The sequence below is a fragment of the Mustela putorius genome, unplaced genomic scaffold, assembly GCF_011764305.1.
Source record: "Mustela putorius furo isolate JIRA1106 unplaced genomic scaffold, ASM1176430v1.1 tig00000460_pilon_pilon_pilon, whole genome shotgun sequence".
Classification (NCBI taxonomy): domain Eukaryota; kingdom Metazoa; phylum Chordata; class Mammalia; order Carnivora; family Mustelidae; genus Mustela; species Mustela putorius.
The window spans coordinates 3673970-3689092 of NW_025421389.1; the positions used below are offsets into that span (position 1 = coordinate 3673970).

At 35.4% G+C, this 15123-nt stretch overlaps 1 protein-coding gene across 2 annotated transcripts in view; it reads left to right on the forward strand.

The window, feature by feature from the left end:
• CNTN5 (contactin 5) overlaps positions 1–15123 on the forward strand; it is a 1359165-nt gene that overhangs the window by 1054065 nt on the left and 289977 nt on the right. For both annotated transcript variants that reach the window (XM_045080322.1, XM_045080321.1), the window contains one exon: positions 2068–2249. In XM_045080322.1, the coding sequence (XP_044936257.1) occupies positions 2068–2249 (182 nt within the window). The remainder of the gene's footprint in view (positions 1–2067; positions 2250–15123) is intronic.

Genomic DNA, 15123 nt, shown 5'->3' on the forward strand with positions numbered 1-15123 from the left:
TTAGATGTTGGGTATGTGTATCTACCTAAATAAATAAGAAAAATTGTCAACTCTAATTCAGAAATTTCAATTCTATGCCTTATTCCTAAGGAACTAATCAAAAAAGGTTTCAAAATACACAGGTGTTTATTATAGAATTGTTTATAATAGTAAACACTGCTATGCCTTCTATAAGAAAAATTAGTGTAAAAAATGTTAAACTTAGCAATTATAATCTATGGTAGAATGTAGTAAGAGCTGTGAGTTTAAAAAAAGTAAAAAAGGACTTATATTAAAAAAAAATCCCTGTAGACTACACAAATAAGGAAAGACTTTGCTGAAGAGGAGGCATTTAAGATGGGTCTCAAAGGATTAGTAGGATTTTAACAGATATAATTGGAAACACACAGAGATATGTTTCTGGGTCAGGAGATATGGAAGGAAGCAGTGAGAAATCAAACTGAAAAACTAGACTGGGTCCAAACCATAAAGTGCATTAAATATAGATAGTAATAAATAAATCAGTGGGACTGAACTGAGAAGCCTGAAACAAAAGTATGTGAAATCAATTATGTGACAAAGACAAGATACCAGATATTATAGAGAAAGGGGTTTTACTTTAATGGTACTAAAACAATTAGTTATATTCTCTAACACGAAACACATGAATATAATCCAGGTGGATTAAAGATCAAACTATTCAAAAGGAAAAAAAACACACACACACACACACAATATACAGCCAGAAACAGTTTAGACAATAAGGACATAAGCAGATATACAGATACTTTTTTTTAAACAAACAAGAAATAGATATTGTGAAGGAAACTATAGATGTTTATTTCCCCCAAAAATGTTCATAAAAGTGTATCAGAGATGTCATCATAGACTAACAATACACTGAGGGAGAATTTTTCTGAGAAACAAGGTCTTAGTGGCTCTAATACACAAAGAATGCTAAGAAATAAATTTTAAAAATACAAATAGGCAAATAGAAAAATGAAAGAAAAAATAGGAAAATAACATAAACAAACAATTCACAGAAAAGCAGATGCAAATAACCTAAAAAAGTCTAAAAAATTTTCAATCTTCTTTGAGTTCAGAGAAATATTAAAGTAGCAACAAAATGTCATTTTTTACTTTTTGATACTGACAAAAATTAAACAGATTGATCACATAAAATGGCTGCAAGGATATGGAGAAACAGTCTCATATATTACTGATAGATATGGAAACTGCTACTATATTATTGAGAAAGAATCTGGCAGTACTTATTAAAATGAAAAATGTGCACGGCATTTGATCCATCAATTCTACTTTTGTAAATGTCTGCTGCAGCAAATAAAAGCAATAGTATGTAATATATGTGCAAGTTTGTTTATAGCAATATTGTTTTTTAGTGGCAAAAAAAAAAAAGGAAAGAAAAAAAACTGGGACTACACTTAATGCCTAACTATAGAGGATGGCTCATTAAAGTCTGATACATATATGTAAGGAATAATATGCAGTTATTAACTAGAATAAGTCGGGAGTTGATCTTGAATTTGATTTTTTAGTTATAAAATATCAAGTACACAACTTATTTTTTAAACAAAACCAGAAATAACTAATCATATGTGTTACATATATGCATCATAAAGACAAGGTGGGAGATTACATGCAAATTATATTTGTTGTTGCAAAAAGAAGATATTTGTGGAGGTGGACATAAAAGAGTTCTTAGTTCATTTAGTTCATGAGTCTTTTGTTTAATATCTTTGAATAATCATGCATTACTTTTGTAATTTTGTCAAATTACTTTACCATTCAATTAATTTTTTTAAATAAAGTATGAGTATTAAAATGTATAAAATATTGTCTCTGAATTGCTTTACTGAAATACGAAAGAAGAGGAAACTATCTTCTTTGAGTGTAACTACTTCCCAGACAATATACATGGAAAGTGAAGTACATCATCCAACACATGGTCCTTAATTGTGATTACACTTTATAGCACTCAGCCTATTAAGTGCTTAAGTTACCAGATAATAGAATCTATGTTCCTAATAGTGGAAAGTATATTAACGGCATTTTTGCTCCTTATTGTAGCCCAGTTCCAACAATCACATGGATGAAGGTTAACGGTTATATTCCTAGTAAGGCACGTCTGCGGAAATCTCAGGCAGTCCTGGAAATACCCAACGTGCAGCTGGATGATGCAGGCCTATATGAGTGCAGAGCTGAAAACTCACGTGGAAAAAATTCTTTTCGTGGACAGTTACAAGTATACAGTAAGTGCTCTCAGCAAAGCATGTTGCTCTCATCCCAAGAGTCAAACTGAAAATGCAAATTAATTTGAACTGAATATTCTTTGTTAGGTAGTACCAAAAAAACCCAAGTAATAATTTTTTAATCATACTTCTTTTGCATGAAAAATATCATGTAAAATTACTCTATATACAGAAATATTTTTAACTAAAAATGAGTGGGGAATTATCAGGTTCTTTGTATAGAAAGTAGATATACTTACAAATAAGATATTTTCCTGGTACCAAAGCCATTCTTTGATAACTTAAAAATCTTGTAACCTTTGTTAATTTATTCTTGCCCCTGGCCTGAGTCAGGAGTTGTAATCTATTGCCCATGAACCAAATCCTGCTCAACAATCACTTTTTTGTAAATAAAATTTTTTGGAATGCAGCCACACCCATTTGTTTACATATTGTCTATGTCAGCTTTTGCACTTTTGTGGCAGAATAAAGTAGTTAAGACAGAATTAAGTAGGTGATTTGCAAAGCCTAGATTTGCTATCTGGTCCTTTACAAAAGAACTCTTTGCTGACCCCTGGCTTAAATTAATACATCTAAAAGATAAATAGCCTCTTCAGCCTACAACCACTTAAGTTGTCCAAAATACCAAAGAGCCAACCAGGTTGTGTGCAAGAACTGGGAGAATCTACTTCAAAAATACCTACAATCTCATCTTTACTGCAAAGGGTCATAAATTGTATCTACTTTTCATATTTGCTTTTATAGTATATATTATGCATAATGAGCAAGTGATAGTATTTTTATTTCCTAAATGAAGAGAGTAAAAAACAAACAAACAAACAAACAAACAAAAAAGAGGAATACTATAATGCAGAACATTGTTATAAGAAAATTCAGATGCTTTCAAGATAAAATTATCCAACTTACGTATTTGGCTGAATCCACCAAGCAACTACAACTGTCATTGCATCTCAAGATCAGTTCTCCTAAAAGCCTAATGTCCTTCAAAAGAACTTTTAAAGAATTGCTTAAAATATTAATATCTGAATTCGGTGTGACTTTTCTTCCCTTATCTCTAATATCTCCTTTAGGATTTCAGCAGTCCAACCTTATTGAATCTACCATGCACATTTCATAAGTTCATTTATTCAAATAATGGTTATTAAGTGTATATTATTGCTCGACATACTAGCAGCAGAGCTTTCAAGGAACTTGTGGTTCATTGGATTAGATGAAAAACAAACCCCACATTAGAGCAGAGCATGCTGCCTGCTGTGATAAAGGCAAGTGCAAAGGAGTAGAGTCTACTGCATTCTAATGGGCTGATTCAGGAAATGCTTTCCAAAGGATTTAAACCATTCTTTAAAAGCTAAAGAGGGAAAAGCGTCATGGAAAAGAAACAGTCATTTAGAAGTTTGCCAGATTGAAACACTAGCACTGGTTTGTTTATTTTTAGGCCATGGGTATGGTAGTTTGAAGAAATTCACAAAGCAAACTGTTCATGATTTCTTATTATATAATTAAGTAAACTGTCTAGCCATATGAAAAAAATGTTGCTTCTGTACCCCAGTGAACAATAATTAACATACAGATCACATCAGTTTGATTTGATTTGATTTGAATCATATTAGTAACATTCATATAATATCAGTTTATCCTCAAAAGTGATAGATACTATTTTATCTCTACAGATAAAAATCTGATACTGAAAGGTGTTCAACCAGAACATTACTACTCAGAACACAAAAAATTCAATGAGTGGGGCACCTGGGTGGTTCAGTGGGTTAAGCCTCTGCCTTTGGCTCAGGTCATGATCTCAGGGTCCTGGAAGCAAGCCCTGCATCAGGCTCTCTGCTCAGCTGGGAGCCTGCTTCCCCCTTTCTCTCTACCTGCTTGTGATCTCTCTCTCTGTCAAATTAATAAATAAAATCTTTTAAAAAAAATGCAAGGAGTGCAAATCTTTCTGTGTGGTGAAAAATGGCCCACACCTAACTGTAATGTGATTCACAGTTGGAGACAGAAGTTTCTATATGGCCCTACTCTACTTGCACCACTCACCACTCCAGCTATTTGATTCATGGCAGCAATAATTATTTCCAGGAAAATGGGGAAAAATGATTTCACTCAATACTACTGGCTTACTTTAAGAGAGTATGCTACTTAGAAACAAGGTATGGCTCTCCTTGTCACACACAATTTGATGTACACTATAGGCCAATCAGGTAAGGACAAACCTGCCCAAAGCATGCATCATTTTTGATAGAAAATAATCAAGATTGTAGACTAGAAAAAGAAACTGGACCAGCTTGCTACTCTGGTACATATTTCTGACAGTTTGGGAAGGTATCTGGAAGAATTTGGCCTTTCACTGTAGCCCATATTTAGGGTAGTTTTCTACTCTGCTCCTGTTTTTCCTGGATAATCCCAGTTAATGTCAGTACCACTGGGACAGTTACAACAATCTCTCTTTCAGTTTGAGAAGTATCTTGATTATTACATATTCAGTCCTCACCTGTCAAACTCTGTAGAAGAATCTTGGCTAGCATTTCCACTTGACTGGCAGTTGATACAGAGTAGTATGATACATGAATATTCCACTAAATCCATGGTTTGTAATTAGAATGTTCTCCTTTCAGGGGAATGGATTTCTGTTGGAAGGTCTAACACCTGGTCCTCACCTATTGGAAGAACTAGAGCCTGATACTTTTTATCTAAATGGTCAATATTCACAGAGTACTAAAAACATAGGGTTTTTCCTGTGGCTCACTTTCTTTTGGAAAGTGTAATTACGGGAATATTTCACATGGTCAGTTAGATGTTATTCAATGGATGAGTCAAGCTTCCAAGGCAAACTTTCAATCTTTCTAGTCTCATTTTTTTGGTCAAATCATTACAAAATAAGTGGTAATATAGGTAGTAGGCATAAATTTAAACCATATATTTTATTATTTATAATTCAAAATTTATATTATAAAAATAATGCAACAAATGGCACAACATGAAGAAGTCCATGGCAGTAAAATAATAAAAATTAAGGTGAAGCTATGTGTCTTATTTAGCCAATATATTCGAATAACAATACTCACGAAAGGGCACCTGGCTGGCTCAGGGGGTTAAAGCCTCTGCCTTCGGCTCAGGTCATGTTCTCAGGGTCCTGGGATTGAGCCCCGCATCAGGCACTCTGCTCAGCAGGGAGCCTGCTTCCTCCTCTCTCTCTCTGCCTGCCTCTCTGCCTACCTGTGATCTCTCTCTGTTAAATAAATAAATAAAATTGGAAACAATACTCATGAAAAGGAAAAAAAATAAATTAGCAAAAACCAAAGTTTTAGGGGCACCTGGGTGGCTCAGTTGGTTAAACCTCAGACTCTTGGTTTCAGCTCAGGTCATGATTTCAGGTTCTAGAGATCAAACCACAAGGAACATGGAACTCCACACTCAGCGAGGAGTCTGCTTCTTTCCTTTCTCTCCCTCCCCCTTTGTCCCACACCCCGGCTTGCATGTGTGCTCTCTCTCTCTTTCTCTCTCTCAAATACATAAATCTTTTAAAAACCACAAAATTTTAGTAATAATTGAAACTTAGAAAAACTGCATATTTAATATATTAAATAGTCTTTTGTTTAAAATATATTATAGTCCGGGTGCCTGGGTGGCTCAGTGGGTTGAGACCTCTGACTTCAGCTTGGGTCATGATCTCAGGGTCCTGGGATTGAGCCCTGCATCAGGCTTTCTGCTGGGTGGGGAGACTGCTTTCCCCACTCTCTCTCTGCCTGCCTCTCTGCCTACTTGTGATCTCTGCCAAATAAATAAAATCTTAAAAAAATAATAACATAAATCCAGGATCTATATTTCCAATGTAAATTGAACGTTCCTTGTTAAAGTTCTCAAAATGAAAAGAATGAGAAAACAAAGGAAGAAAGAAGTAAGGAGGGAAAAAGGAAAGAAGGAAGGAAGCTCAAACAATTTTAAACAATTTTATATATAAGGAGCTCTCAACAGGAGGTACTTTGTATACCGAAAAATATTAGATAAAGATGCATGATCTATGAGTTTAAATATATATCATGTGCTCCATCAACTAGTAATTTGTCACCCTGTTGGTAAGGACACTGTCACTAAGATCACTGAAATGATTGTATTGACAATTTAGACTAGAAATATATCAGTATTAATATATACCTGTAACCAAGACTTTTAAGAGAAAATTACATTGCATTGTACTAAATATCCAATAAGGAACACAGCTTTATTTTCATTGCAGTGTAGTGTTATAGATTTCCTTATTTTTGTAAAATCTCTGGGGAGTGCCCTCACAAATTTTAATACCTGCCAATGTCTGCAATTTGATAAAAAGTTTTTCCAAGACAATGACTATTTTTGTTTGGTTTGTTATTTTTCCTATTTTTCCCATCATTAAGCATTATGCCCAGCACACAGTGGATAATTTTTATAACTCTATGCTATTATAATGATTAGTGCTTAGATATACACACCATTCTTCAAGGTAAACTGTGAAGACCAGATGCTAGTCAGGTAACGAGCAACACATGCACAGATGTAGGGCCCAGCGAACCTATGGCCCCCTGCGGGGAGCCTGAAGCCTCCAGCCTGGGCAGGTGCTACCCTGCTGGGCCATCTGGTGTCTATGGAGCACCGAGGAGATTGGGCCATGGGTGCAATAGGAGGCAGACAGACCTGCTTGCCCTGTGCATGAATGCAAATGCTGAGACCATGGCAGTGAGGGACCCCTTAGAGGATGAGAGCCTCTGACAAATGGTGTTGGGAAAATTGGACAGCCACATGCAGAAAAATGAAACTGGACCTTTTCCTTACACCACCTTTTCCGCCTCTGACCCAGCATGTGATGCTGTGGTTGGATATTTCAGATTTCACAGTCTCATTCTACCAGGAGTTTGAAGACAGGAAAGAATAAAATCACCTATATGCCTATTTTTAATGAATCTATCTCTTTGGTAGGGAAGTATTTTGAAGAACAGCTATCAGAGCAGATTCTTGGATTTAACATGACAGTTTTCACAAGTTTACAGCACCATAAAGATGAAGTGGCTGATGTACATTGCATGCTGTTCACACTTTCAGATTTTCTAGCTTTTAAACAAAGTTTCAGGACTACAGAGCATTTTTTAAAAATAAACATATAATGTATTATTAGCCCCAGGGGCACAGGTTTGTGAATCACCAGGTTTACACACTTCACAGCATTCACCATATCACATACCCTCCCCAATGTCCATATCTCCACCCCCCTCTCCCTACCCCCATCCCCCCCATCACCCTGTTTGTTTTGTGACATTAAGAATCTCTTATGGTTTGTCTCCCTCTCGATCCCATCTTGTTTTATTTATTCTTTCCCTACCACCCAAATCCCCCATGTTGCATCTCCACTTCCTCATATCAGGGAGATAATATGATAGTTGTCTTATCTGATTGACTTATTTCGCTAAGCATAATACCCTCTAGTTCCATCCATGTTGTCGCAAATGGCAAGATTTCATTTCTTTTGATGGCTGCATAGTATTCCATTGGGTATATGTACCACATCTTCTTTATCCATTCATCTGTTGATGGACAGCTAGGTTCTTTCCATAGTTTGGCTATTGTGGACATTGCTGCCATAAACATTCAGGTGCATGTGTCCCGTCAGATCACTACGTTTGTATCTTTAGAGTAGATACCCAGTATTGCAATTGCTGGGTCATAGGGTAGCTCTATTTTCAACTTTTTGAGGAACCACCATGCTGTTTTCCAGAGTGGTTGCACCAGCTTGCATTCCCACCAAGAGTGTAGGAGGGTTCCCCTTTCTCTGCATCCTCGCCAGCATCTGTCATTTCCTGACTTGATATTTTTAGCCATTCTGACTGATGTGAGGTGGTATCTCATTGTGGTTCTGATTTGTATTTCCCTGATACTGAGTGATATGGAGCACTTTTTCATGTGTCTGTTGGCCATATGGATGTCTTCTTTGCAGAAATGTCTGTTCATGTCCTCTACCCATTTCTTGATTGGATTATTTGTTCTTTGGATGTTGAGTTTGCTAAGCTCTTTACAGATTTTGGACACTAGCCCTTTATCTGATATGTCGTTTGCAAATATCTTCTCCCATTCTGTCAATTGTCTTTTGGTGTTGCTGTTTCCTTTACTGTGCAAAAGCTTTTGATCTTGATGAAATCCCAATAGTTCACTTTTGCCCTTGCTTCCCTTGCCTTTGTCGATGTTCCTAGGAATAAGTTGCTGTGGCTGAGGTCGAAGAGGTTGCTGCCTGTGTTCTCCTCAAGGATTTTGATGGATTCCTTTCTCACGTTGAGGTCCTTCATCCATTTTGAGTCTATTTTCATGTGTGGTGTAAGGAAAAGGTCCAGTTTCATTTTTCTGCATGTGGCTGTCCAATTTTCCCAACACCATTTGTTAAAGAGGCTGTCTTTTTTCCATTGGACATTCTTTCCTGCTTTGTCGAAGATTAGTTGACCATAGAGTTGAGGGTCTATTTCTGGGCTCTCTATTCTGTTCCATTGATCTATTTGTCTGTTTTTGTGCCAGTACCATGCTGCCTTTATGATGACAGCTTTGTAATAGAGCTTGAAGTTCGGAATTGTGATGCCACCAATTTTGGCTTTCTTTTTCAATATTCCTTTGGCTATTCAAGGTCTTTCCTGGTTCCATATAAATTTTAGGATTATTTGTTCCATTTTTGAAAAAAAGAATGGATGGGATTTTGATAGGGATTGCATTAAATGTGTAGATTGCTTTAGGTAGCATAGACATTTTCACAATATTTGTTCTTCCAATCCTGGAGCATGGAACATTTTTCCATTTCTTTTTGTCTTCCTCAATTTCATTTATGAGTACTTTATAGTTTTCTCAGTATATATTCTTTGCCTCTTTGGTTAGGTCTATTCCTAGGTATCTTATGGTTTGGGGTGCAATTGTAAATTGTATGGACTCCTTAATTTCTCTTTCTTCTGTCTTATTGTTGGTGTAAAGAAATGCAACTGATTTCTGTGTTTTGATTTTGTATCCTGACACTTTACTGAATTCCTGTACAAGTTCCTGTACAAAAACTCCCATGTAGCGGAGTCTTTTGGGTTTTCCACATATAGGATCATATAATCTGTGAAGAGTAGTAGTTTGACTTCTTCTTTGTTGATTTGGATGCCTTTAATTTCTTTTTGTTGTCTGATGGCTGAGGCTAGGACTTCTAGTACTATGTTGAATAGCAGGGGTGTTATAATGGACATCCCAGCCGTCTTCCTGACCTTAGCAGAGAAGCTCAGTTCTTCTTCATTGAGAATGATATTTGTGGTGGGTTTTTCATAGATGGCTTTAATAATATTGAGGTTTGTGCCCTCTATCTCTACACTTTGAAGAGTTTTGATCAGGAAGGGATGCTGTACTTTGTCAAATGCTTTTTCAGCATCTATGGAGAGTATCATGGTTCTTGTTCTTTCCTTTATTAATGTATTGTATCATATTGATTGATTTGCGGATGTTGAACCAACCTTGCAGCCCTGGAATAAATCCCACTTGGTTGTGGTGAATAATCCTTTTAATGTACTGTTGGATTCTATTGGCTAGTATTTTGTTGAGAATTTTTGCAACTGTGTTCATCAAGGATATTGGTCTGTAATTCTCTTTTTTGATGGGATCCTTGTCTGGTTTTGGGATCAAGGGGAGTACTACAGGGCTTTAAAAGAAGGAAGGGGATTGGATTTAAGCAACAGTTTGATGGTGGCTTTGTTGTGTAAATCATATTCTATAACAGTTTCCCAGAAATATTCACAAACCTAGATCCCACCTGCAGCAATGATATCTTTCTCAGTGTTGCCCAATAGATTGGGAGAGGTTTTGGCTAATGTAAAAGAATTACATACTGGAAAGACTGTCTTTATTCTGCAACTCTTTATTAATGTTAAGTATTGATGGGTCAAAAGACAATCACCTGACTCTCCCTGAGACTTGTTTCTCCTGAAGCACTTTCTTGTGTTCAGTAATCCTAGTCCTCCTCCTTGAGTAGATGCCTTTCTCAGAAGCCTCTTTTGAGTCAAGATCCTCTGGAACAACCCCAGGTCCATCATTCTACCCAAGGCCCCTTTTCCAGTGTACAATGTTGGTATGTCAGCATTTGAAAGAACCCACCATCTTAATGGTCTTTGGCCCAGCAGGCTCCACATGTCCCACCTGGTTTTTTGTGCTCTCACAGCTTTCAGTTTCAGTCTTGCAGTCTCAAAGGTGTTTTTGACTATTTGGGAGATTTGTCAAGGGTGTTACTCAAGCCAGCTGCCCCTCTTGAGACTTCTGAAGCATCTTCTATCACAGCTAGTCTTGGCTTTAGCAATCAACTGAGAGAGCTGTCCTTTACTTAAAGCTAGACATTAAAGTCAATTCCTAGTCTACATTTGTAGTTCTTCAATAGTATACTGTATTCTGGTCTTGAGGTAGTCCCACTATTTCTATAAATCTCTTTTAAGAATTTTTGGAGGGCACCTGCATGGCCCAGTTCATTAAGCAGCCAATTCTTGGTTTTGGTTTAGGTTATTGTCTCAGGAGTGAGATCAACCCCTGTTTTGGGCTCCACACTGAACGTGGAGCCTGCTTAAGATTCTCTCTCTTCTCCCTCACCCACTAATCACTCATGCTCTCTCAATAATTTTAAAAAAAAAAGAAGAAAATATTTTTATAGATGAATAATCAGGCAAACCTAGCATATATACTCTCAGAATTCCAGGATTATTCACCAAAGATCAGAATATTATGTTCTTTGTGCTTTTTAGCTGTTAGTACTATGAAAACAAAAATGCTTTCTATGATGCTGTTTCTCTTTTACTGGGACAAATATGAATTTATGCATATGCTGTACTAAAAACATAGTCCAGGATAAAAGCCATTCCTTTCTCATAGTATGTTGTGTTTCCAAAGGTTTGTTAAAACCCTTTCTGTATAAATCAGTTCATTAGGTTTTTTGGGGGGATAGAGGCTCTACAGTTCCTCATCCTGTCAGATGGTGTTCCACTGGTCTAGCTCAGCACTAGTAGGAGAGAACAAAGTTTTACTATTCATCTGTCTGCTTTGATTTAGTACATGTTTGATAGAACATTACCTACCAGGAAACATGGATGTCACAAATCTAGAAAGAAGAAAAAATGTAATAGTTCAATTCTTAATGTGTAATATATATATGTGTGTATATATACACACATATTTGTAATGTATATTACAATATATATATCATAATACAATAAAATATATATTGCATAGATGTAATATATATTGCATATATAATATATTATGCATTACACACATATATATGTGAAAATAAGTCTCTGTATTGACTTTTCACTTGGCTCTTATAGTTCTAAAGGATGAGCTATAGGATCTGTGTGTTTCTGTACTGATGTGCATATAAAATACTTTTGTACCATGAAAAATAAATAAAGAAATTAAAGTGAGGGAAGATTAACGGACTAATGAAGGGAACAAACAGTTGCCAGGAACTTGTTTTGGACACTATTGCAGTTACTAGGTACTTTTCATGTACTAATTTATAATAACTCTTAGAAATTAGCATTCCTGATTGACAGGTGGGGAAACCAAGGCCTAGAAAGGTTAAGGAGCTTATTACTCCATGTCCCAATAATAATAAGCTATAAAACCAGATTCCAACTTAGAACTGGCAATAATATCAGCATAATATCCAACTAAACATACTGCCTCTCGGGAAAATATTGAGCTGAGCTAAGGTATGAGATAAGAACTGATGGAGAGTAGTTAATTCCTACTTACTCATCTTTTATTAATATTAGAGAAAAATAAAAATCCTCACCATTAGTTCTCATTCTCTGTTTTTTTCTTTTCTCTGGATCTGTGTTTTTCTGTATTAAGCATGATTTTAAAAGTATTTTAGCTGCTGGGGCACCTAAGTGGCTCAGTCGATTAAGTGTCTGACTTTGGCTCAGATTATTATCTCAGGTCCTGGGCTCCTCTACAGTCAGCAGGGAATCTTCTTGTTCCTCTGCCTCTCCCCTGTGCTTGTTCTATTTCTCTCTCTCTCTCTCTCTCTCTCAAATAAATAAGTAAAATCTTAAAAAAAAAATTTTAGCCACTAAAATACACTAAATATTTACCATAGAAGATAATACAAAATTGTATATTATGGATTGAAACTTGTATACACAAAGACAATTTTTTCAGTCCTATTTCTTTGGAGTATGTATGTCACCTTGAATTTCACTGTTATGATGTATATTCACAGTTGATAGAAAATGAAGTTCATGTTAATGCATGAGCAATAGATTGAGGAAGTAAAGTAACCAATATTTATAACCAATATATCATCATAGTAGCCCATTGAAATAGGAATTATCATCTATGGCTTACAGATGATACTCATTAAAGTAATACATTCATGATCACATATTAGAGCAAGGGCAGGGTAGCATTGGATTTGAACCTACATTTACCCCCAACTGTATTATCTTTCCAATATACCATTTTACCCCTCACAGCTGAGAGTCCTAATATTAAAAATTATTTATGTGATTAAATATGTTGACTCTTCAACACTTAAAAATACAGGAGTAATGAAGGAGACCAATTACAATTAGGTTTTATCAATAGGGGTTTTGAGATTTTCTAATGACAAGAGATAATAAGCAAGAGTTTCTTTATGCACATCTGCTTACTGTTTTTAAAAATGTAACCTGGAGACTGATCTGAAGCTCAAATGTATTACATAAATTGTTGCCAATATGCAATGCATCTGGTGAGAGTGTAATGGTGTTTAGGTGTTTAAAGTCCCATTCTTTTACCCCCTAAAAAAGGTGGCCTAACAAAAGATAGATCAAGAAGTTACTAGTGTTTTGATTGTGTGTTTAATTCTAGGGGCAGTATAAAAGACCATTTTTATTTGTAGAATTGCTGGTAGAGTGAATCTGAGTATTTTAATTCAATGTCTGTCTTGTCTACTAGACTTTGAGCTGAGAGCAAACACACATTGTAACTTATTGTTATCCTCAGTGTTAAGCATTGCACCAATAGTGGTGTCCAATAAATAGTTGCTGAAAGGAAGCAGAATTATTTCCTTTTAGTTTCATTTATCAATTGTTGGTTCCTATGACAAATTCATTTTGGAATCAAGACTCTAAATTAGGCTAGTATTGTAGAGTAATCCAAATATGTTTGAAGAAATATTGACTTAATTTCTAATTTTTTTTATTGCCTAGACGATACAATATATTTTTATTTCAATAATTATTTCTCTCTTAATTTTTCATTTGAGTAACTTTTTAGTTCTCTTTTCAATTTCTTTTTAACTCCCATTATAGTACACAAAGAAACAAGGCAAATATAACTAGCCTAAAACAAAAACATAAAAATATACATGTATAACTAACCAATATCCTATAATTAATTTTATATGTAGGTCAGTTATGTCTAAAATAAGTGTATATGTCATGTCAACTTTGCTCTTGATGATCTTGCTATCTAGATGGGGTGCCAAACCATAAACAAGTAAAAAACCCAATAGATGTTTAAGTCATCAACAGGAGTAACAAGCTCTATCATGATTATTTTCCAGGTGCCTAAGAACTAAACATACCCAAAGATGGTACAGATGACTCCCTTTTGAGTTTAGAGTTAATAAACACTATGTAATTTAGACTAAACTTTGAATTATTAGTAAAACTAAAAGAGACAAGAGAAGCAGAACATTCCACATGGATTTAAAAATTTGACGAAGATACAGAGTGTGCTTGGGAGACAGCACATCTGTATACTTGGATTACAAGGGTCATGAGTAGTATGAAATAAACTGGCAAAGTAGAGTAGGAAAGTACACAGAAAGTCCTAATGAGAAAGTAGAGTTTAATATTGCTTTCGTTTCTTACCATTCTTATCAGTAGTTTTAGCGTATTATGACAGAAAATTATAAAAGAAATGATTTTAGGAACCAGCCACAAAAGTCAGTATTAATATTTGAAGCTCTCCCTGGTAAGATTTTTGCATGACAGCTCCTAGACTTGAAGTTGAATCACAGAGTTGTTCAAAGGCCTACAAATTCTGACTATGCCAAAGTAAGGCTCTTTAAAAACCAGACTATATTGCCAAGAAGACAAATGAGCTATTAAATACAAAATTCCCATTTAGAGACCAGTAGAAGGCAAAACACGTTATGAACGCAATAAATGCTTCTGATTCATTTTTAAATCTGCTGGAATGGATTGAAAGAATTGTATGCTTTCTGAAGTCAGAAATATATTATTTTGAAAGTGGTTACTATCCCTTATTAACTGTTTGACCTTGGGTACATTTTTTTAACCTCTCTGAACCAAAGTTTCCTGATTCATAAATTTAAGTATGTTTGTTTTCAGGATCTATGTTCCAGGGATTAATCAATAATGTAGCTCAGTTCCTAAGACTAGAATTTAATAAATCAGAGTTCTTTTTCTCTTCCTCCTTCTCCTCCCTTTGAAACTGGTTAGTTTTTGGACATCTGTTGCCCCCTCAGACCAACTATTATTCATGTGCAGTTTCCTTTAGTGCGTCTTCTTTCCTTTCTTGTGCTCTTATATTCTGTGACACTGACTTTAGATTTCTTCTACCACAGTATATACTCCTTAAAGGAAAAAAAGTAAGATAGATGCTCCTATATCCCTAAGAACCTCTGAGACTAAGAAAGGACAAAATAGTATGAGGTAAATGAATCAATAATCAAAGTCCTCACTGTCAGAAAGTAAAATATTATTGGTTTATGCCAAAAAGGTTGCTAAAGAGAAAGAGTTCGTTCAGTTCAATATTTTTTCATAGTTATTGTTTTAGCTGTTTCAAAAAGAGTATTTGTGGACAAATAGTCACTTGGTTTTCAATAATTTTATTTAAAAAA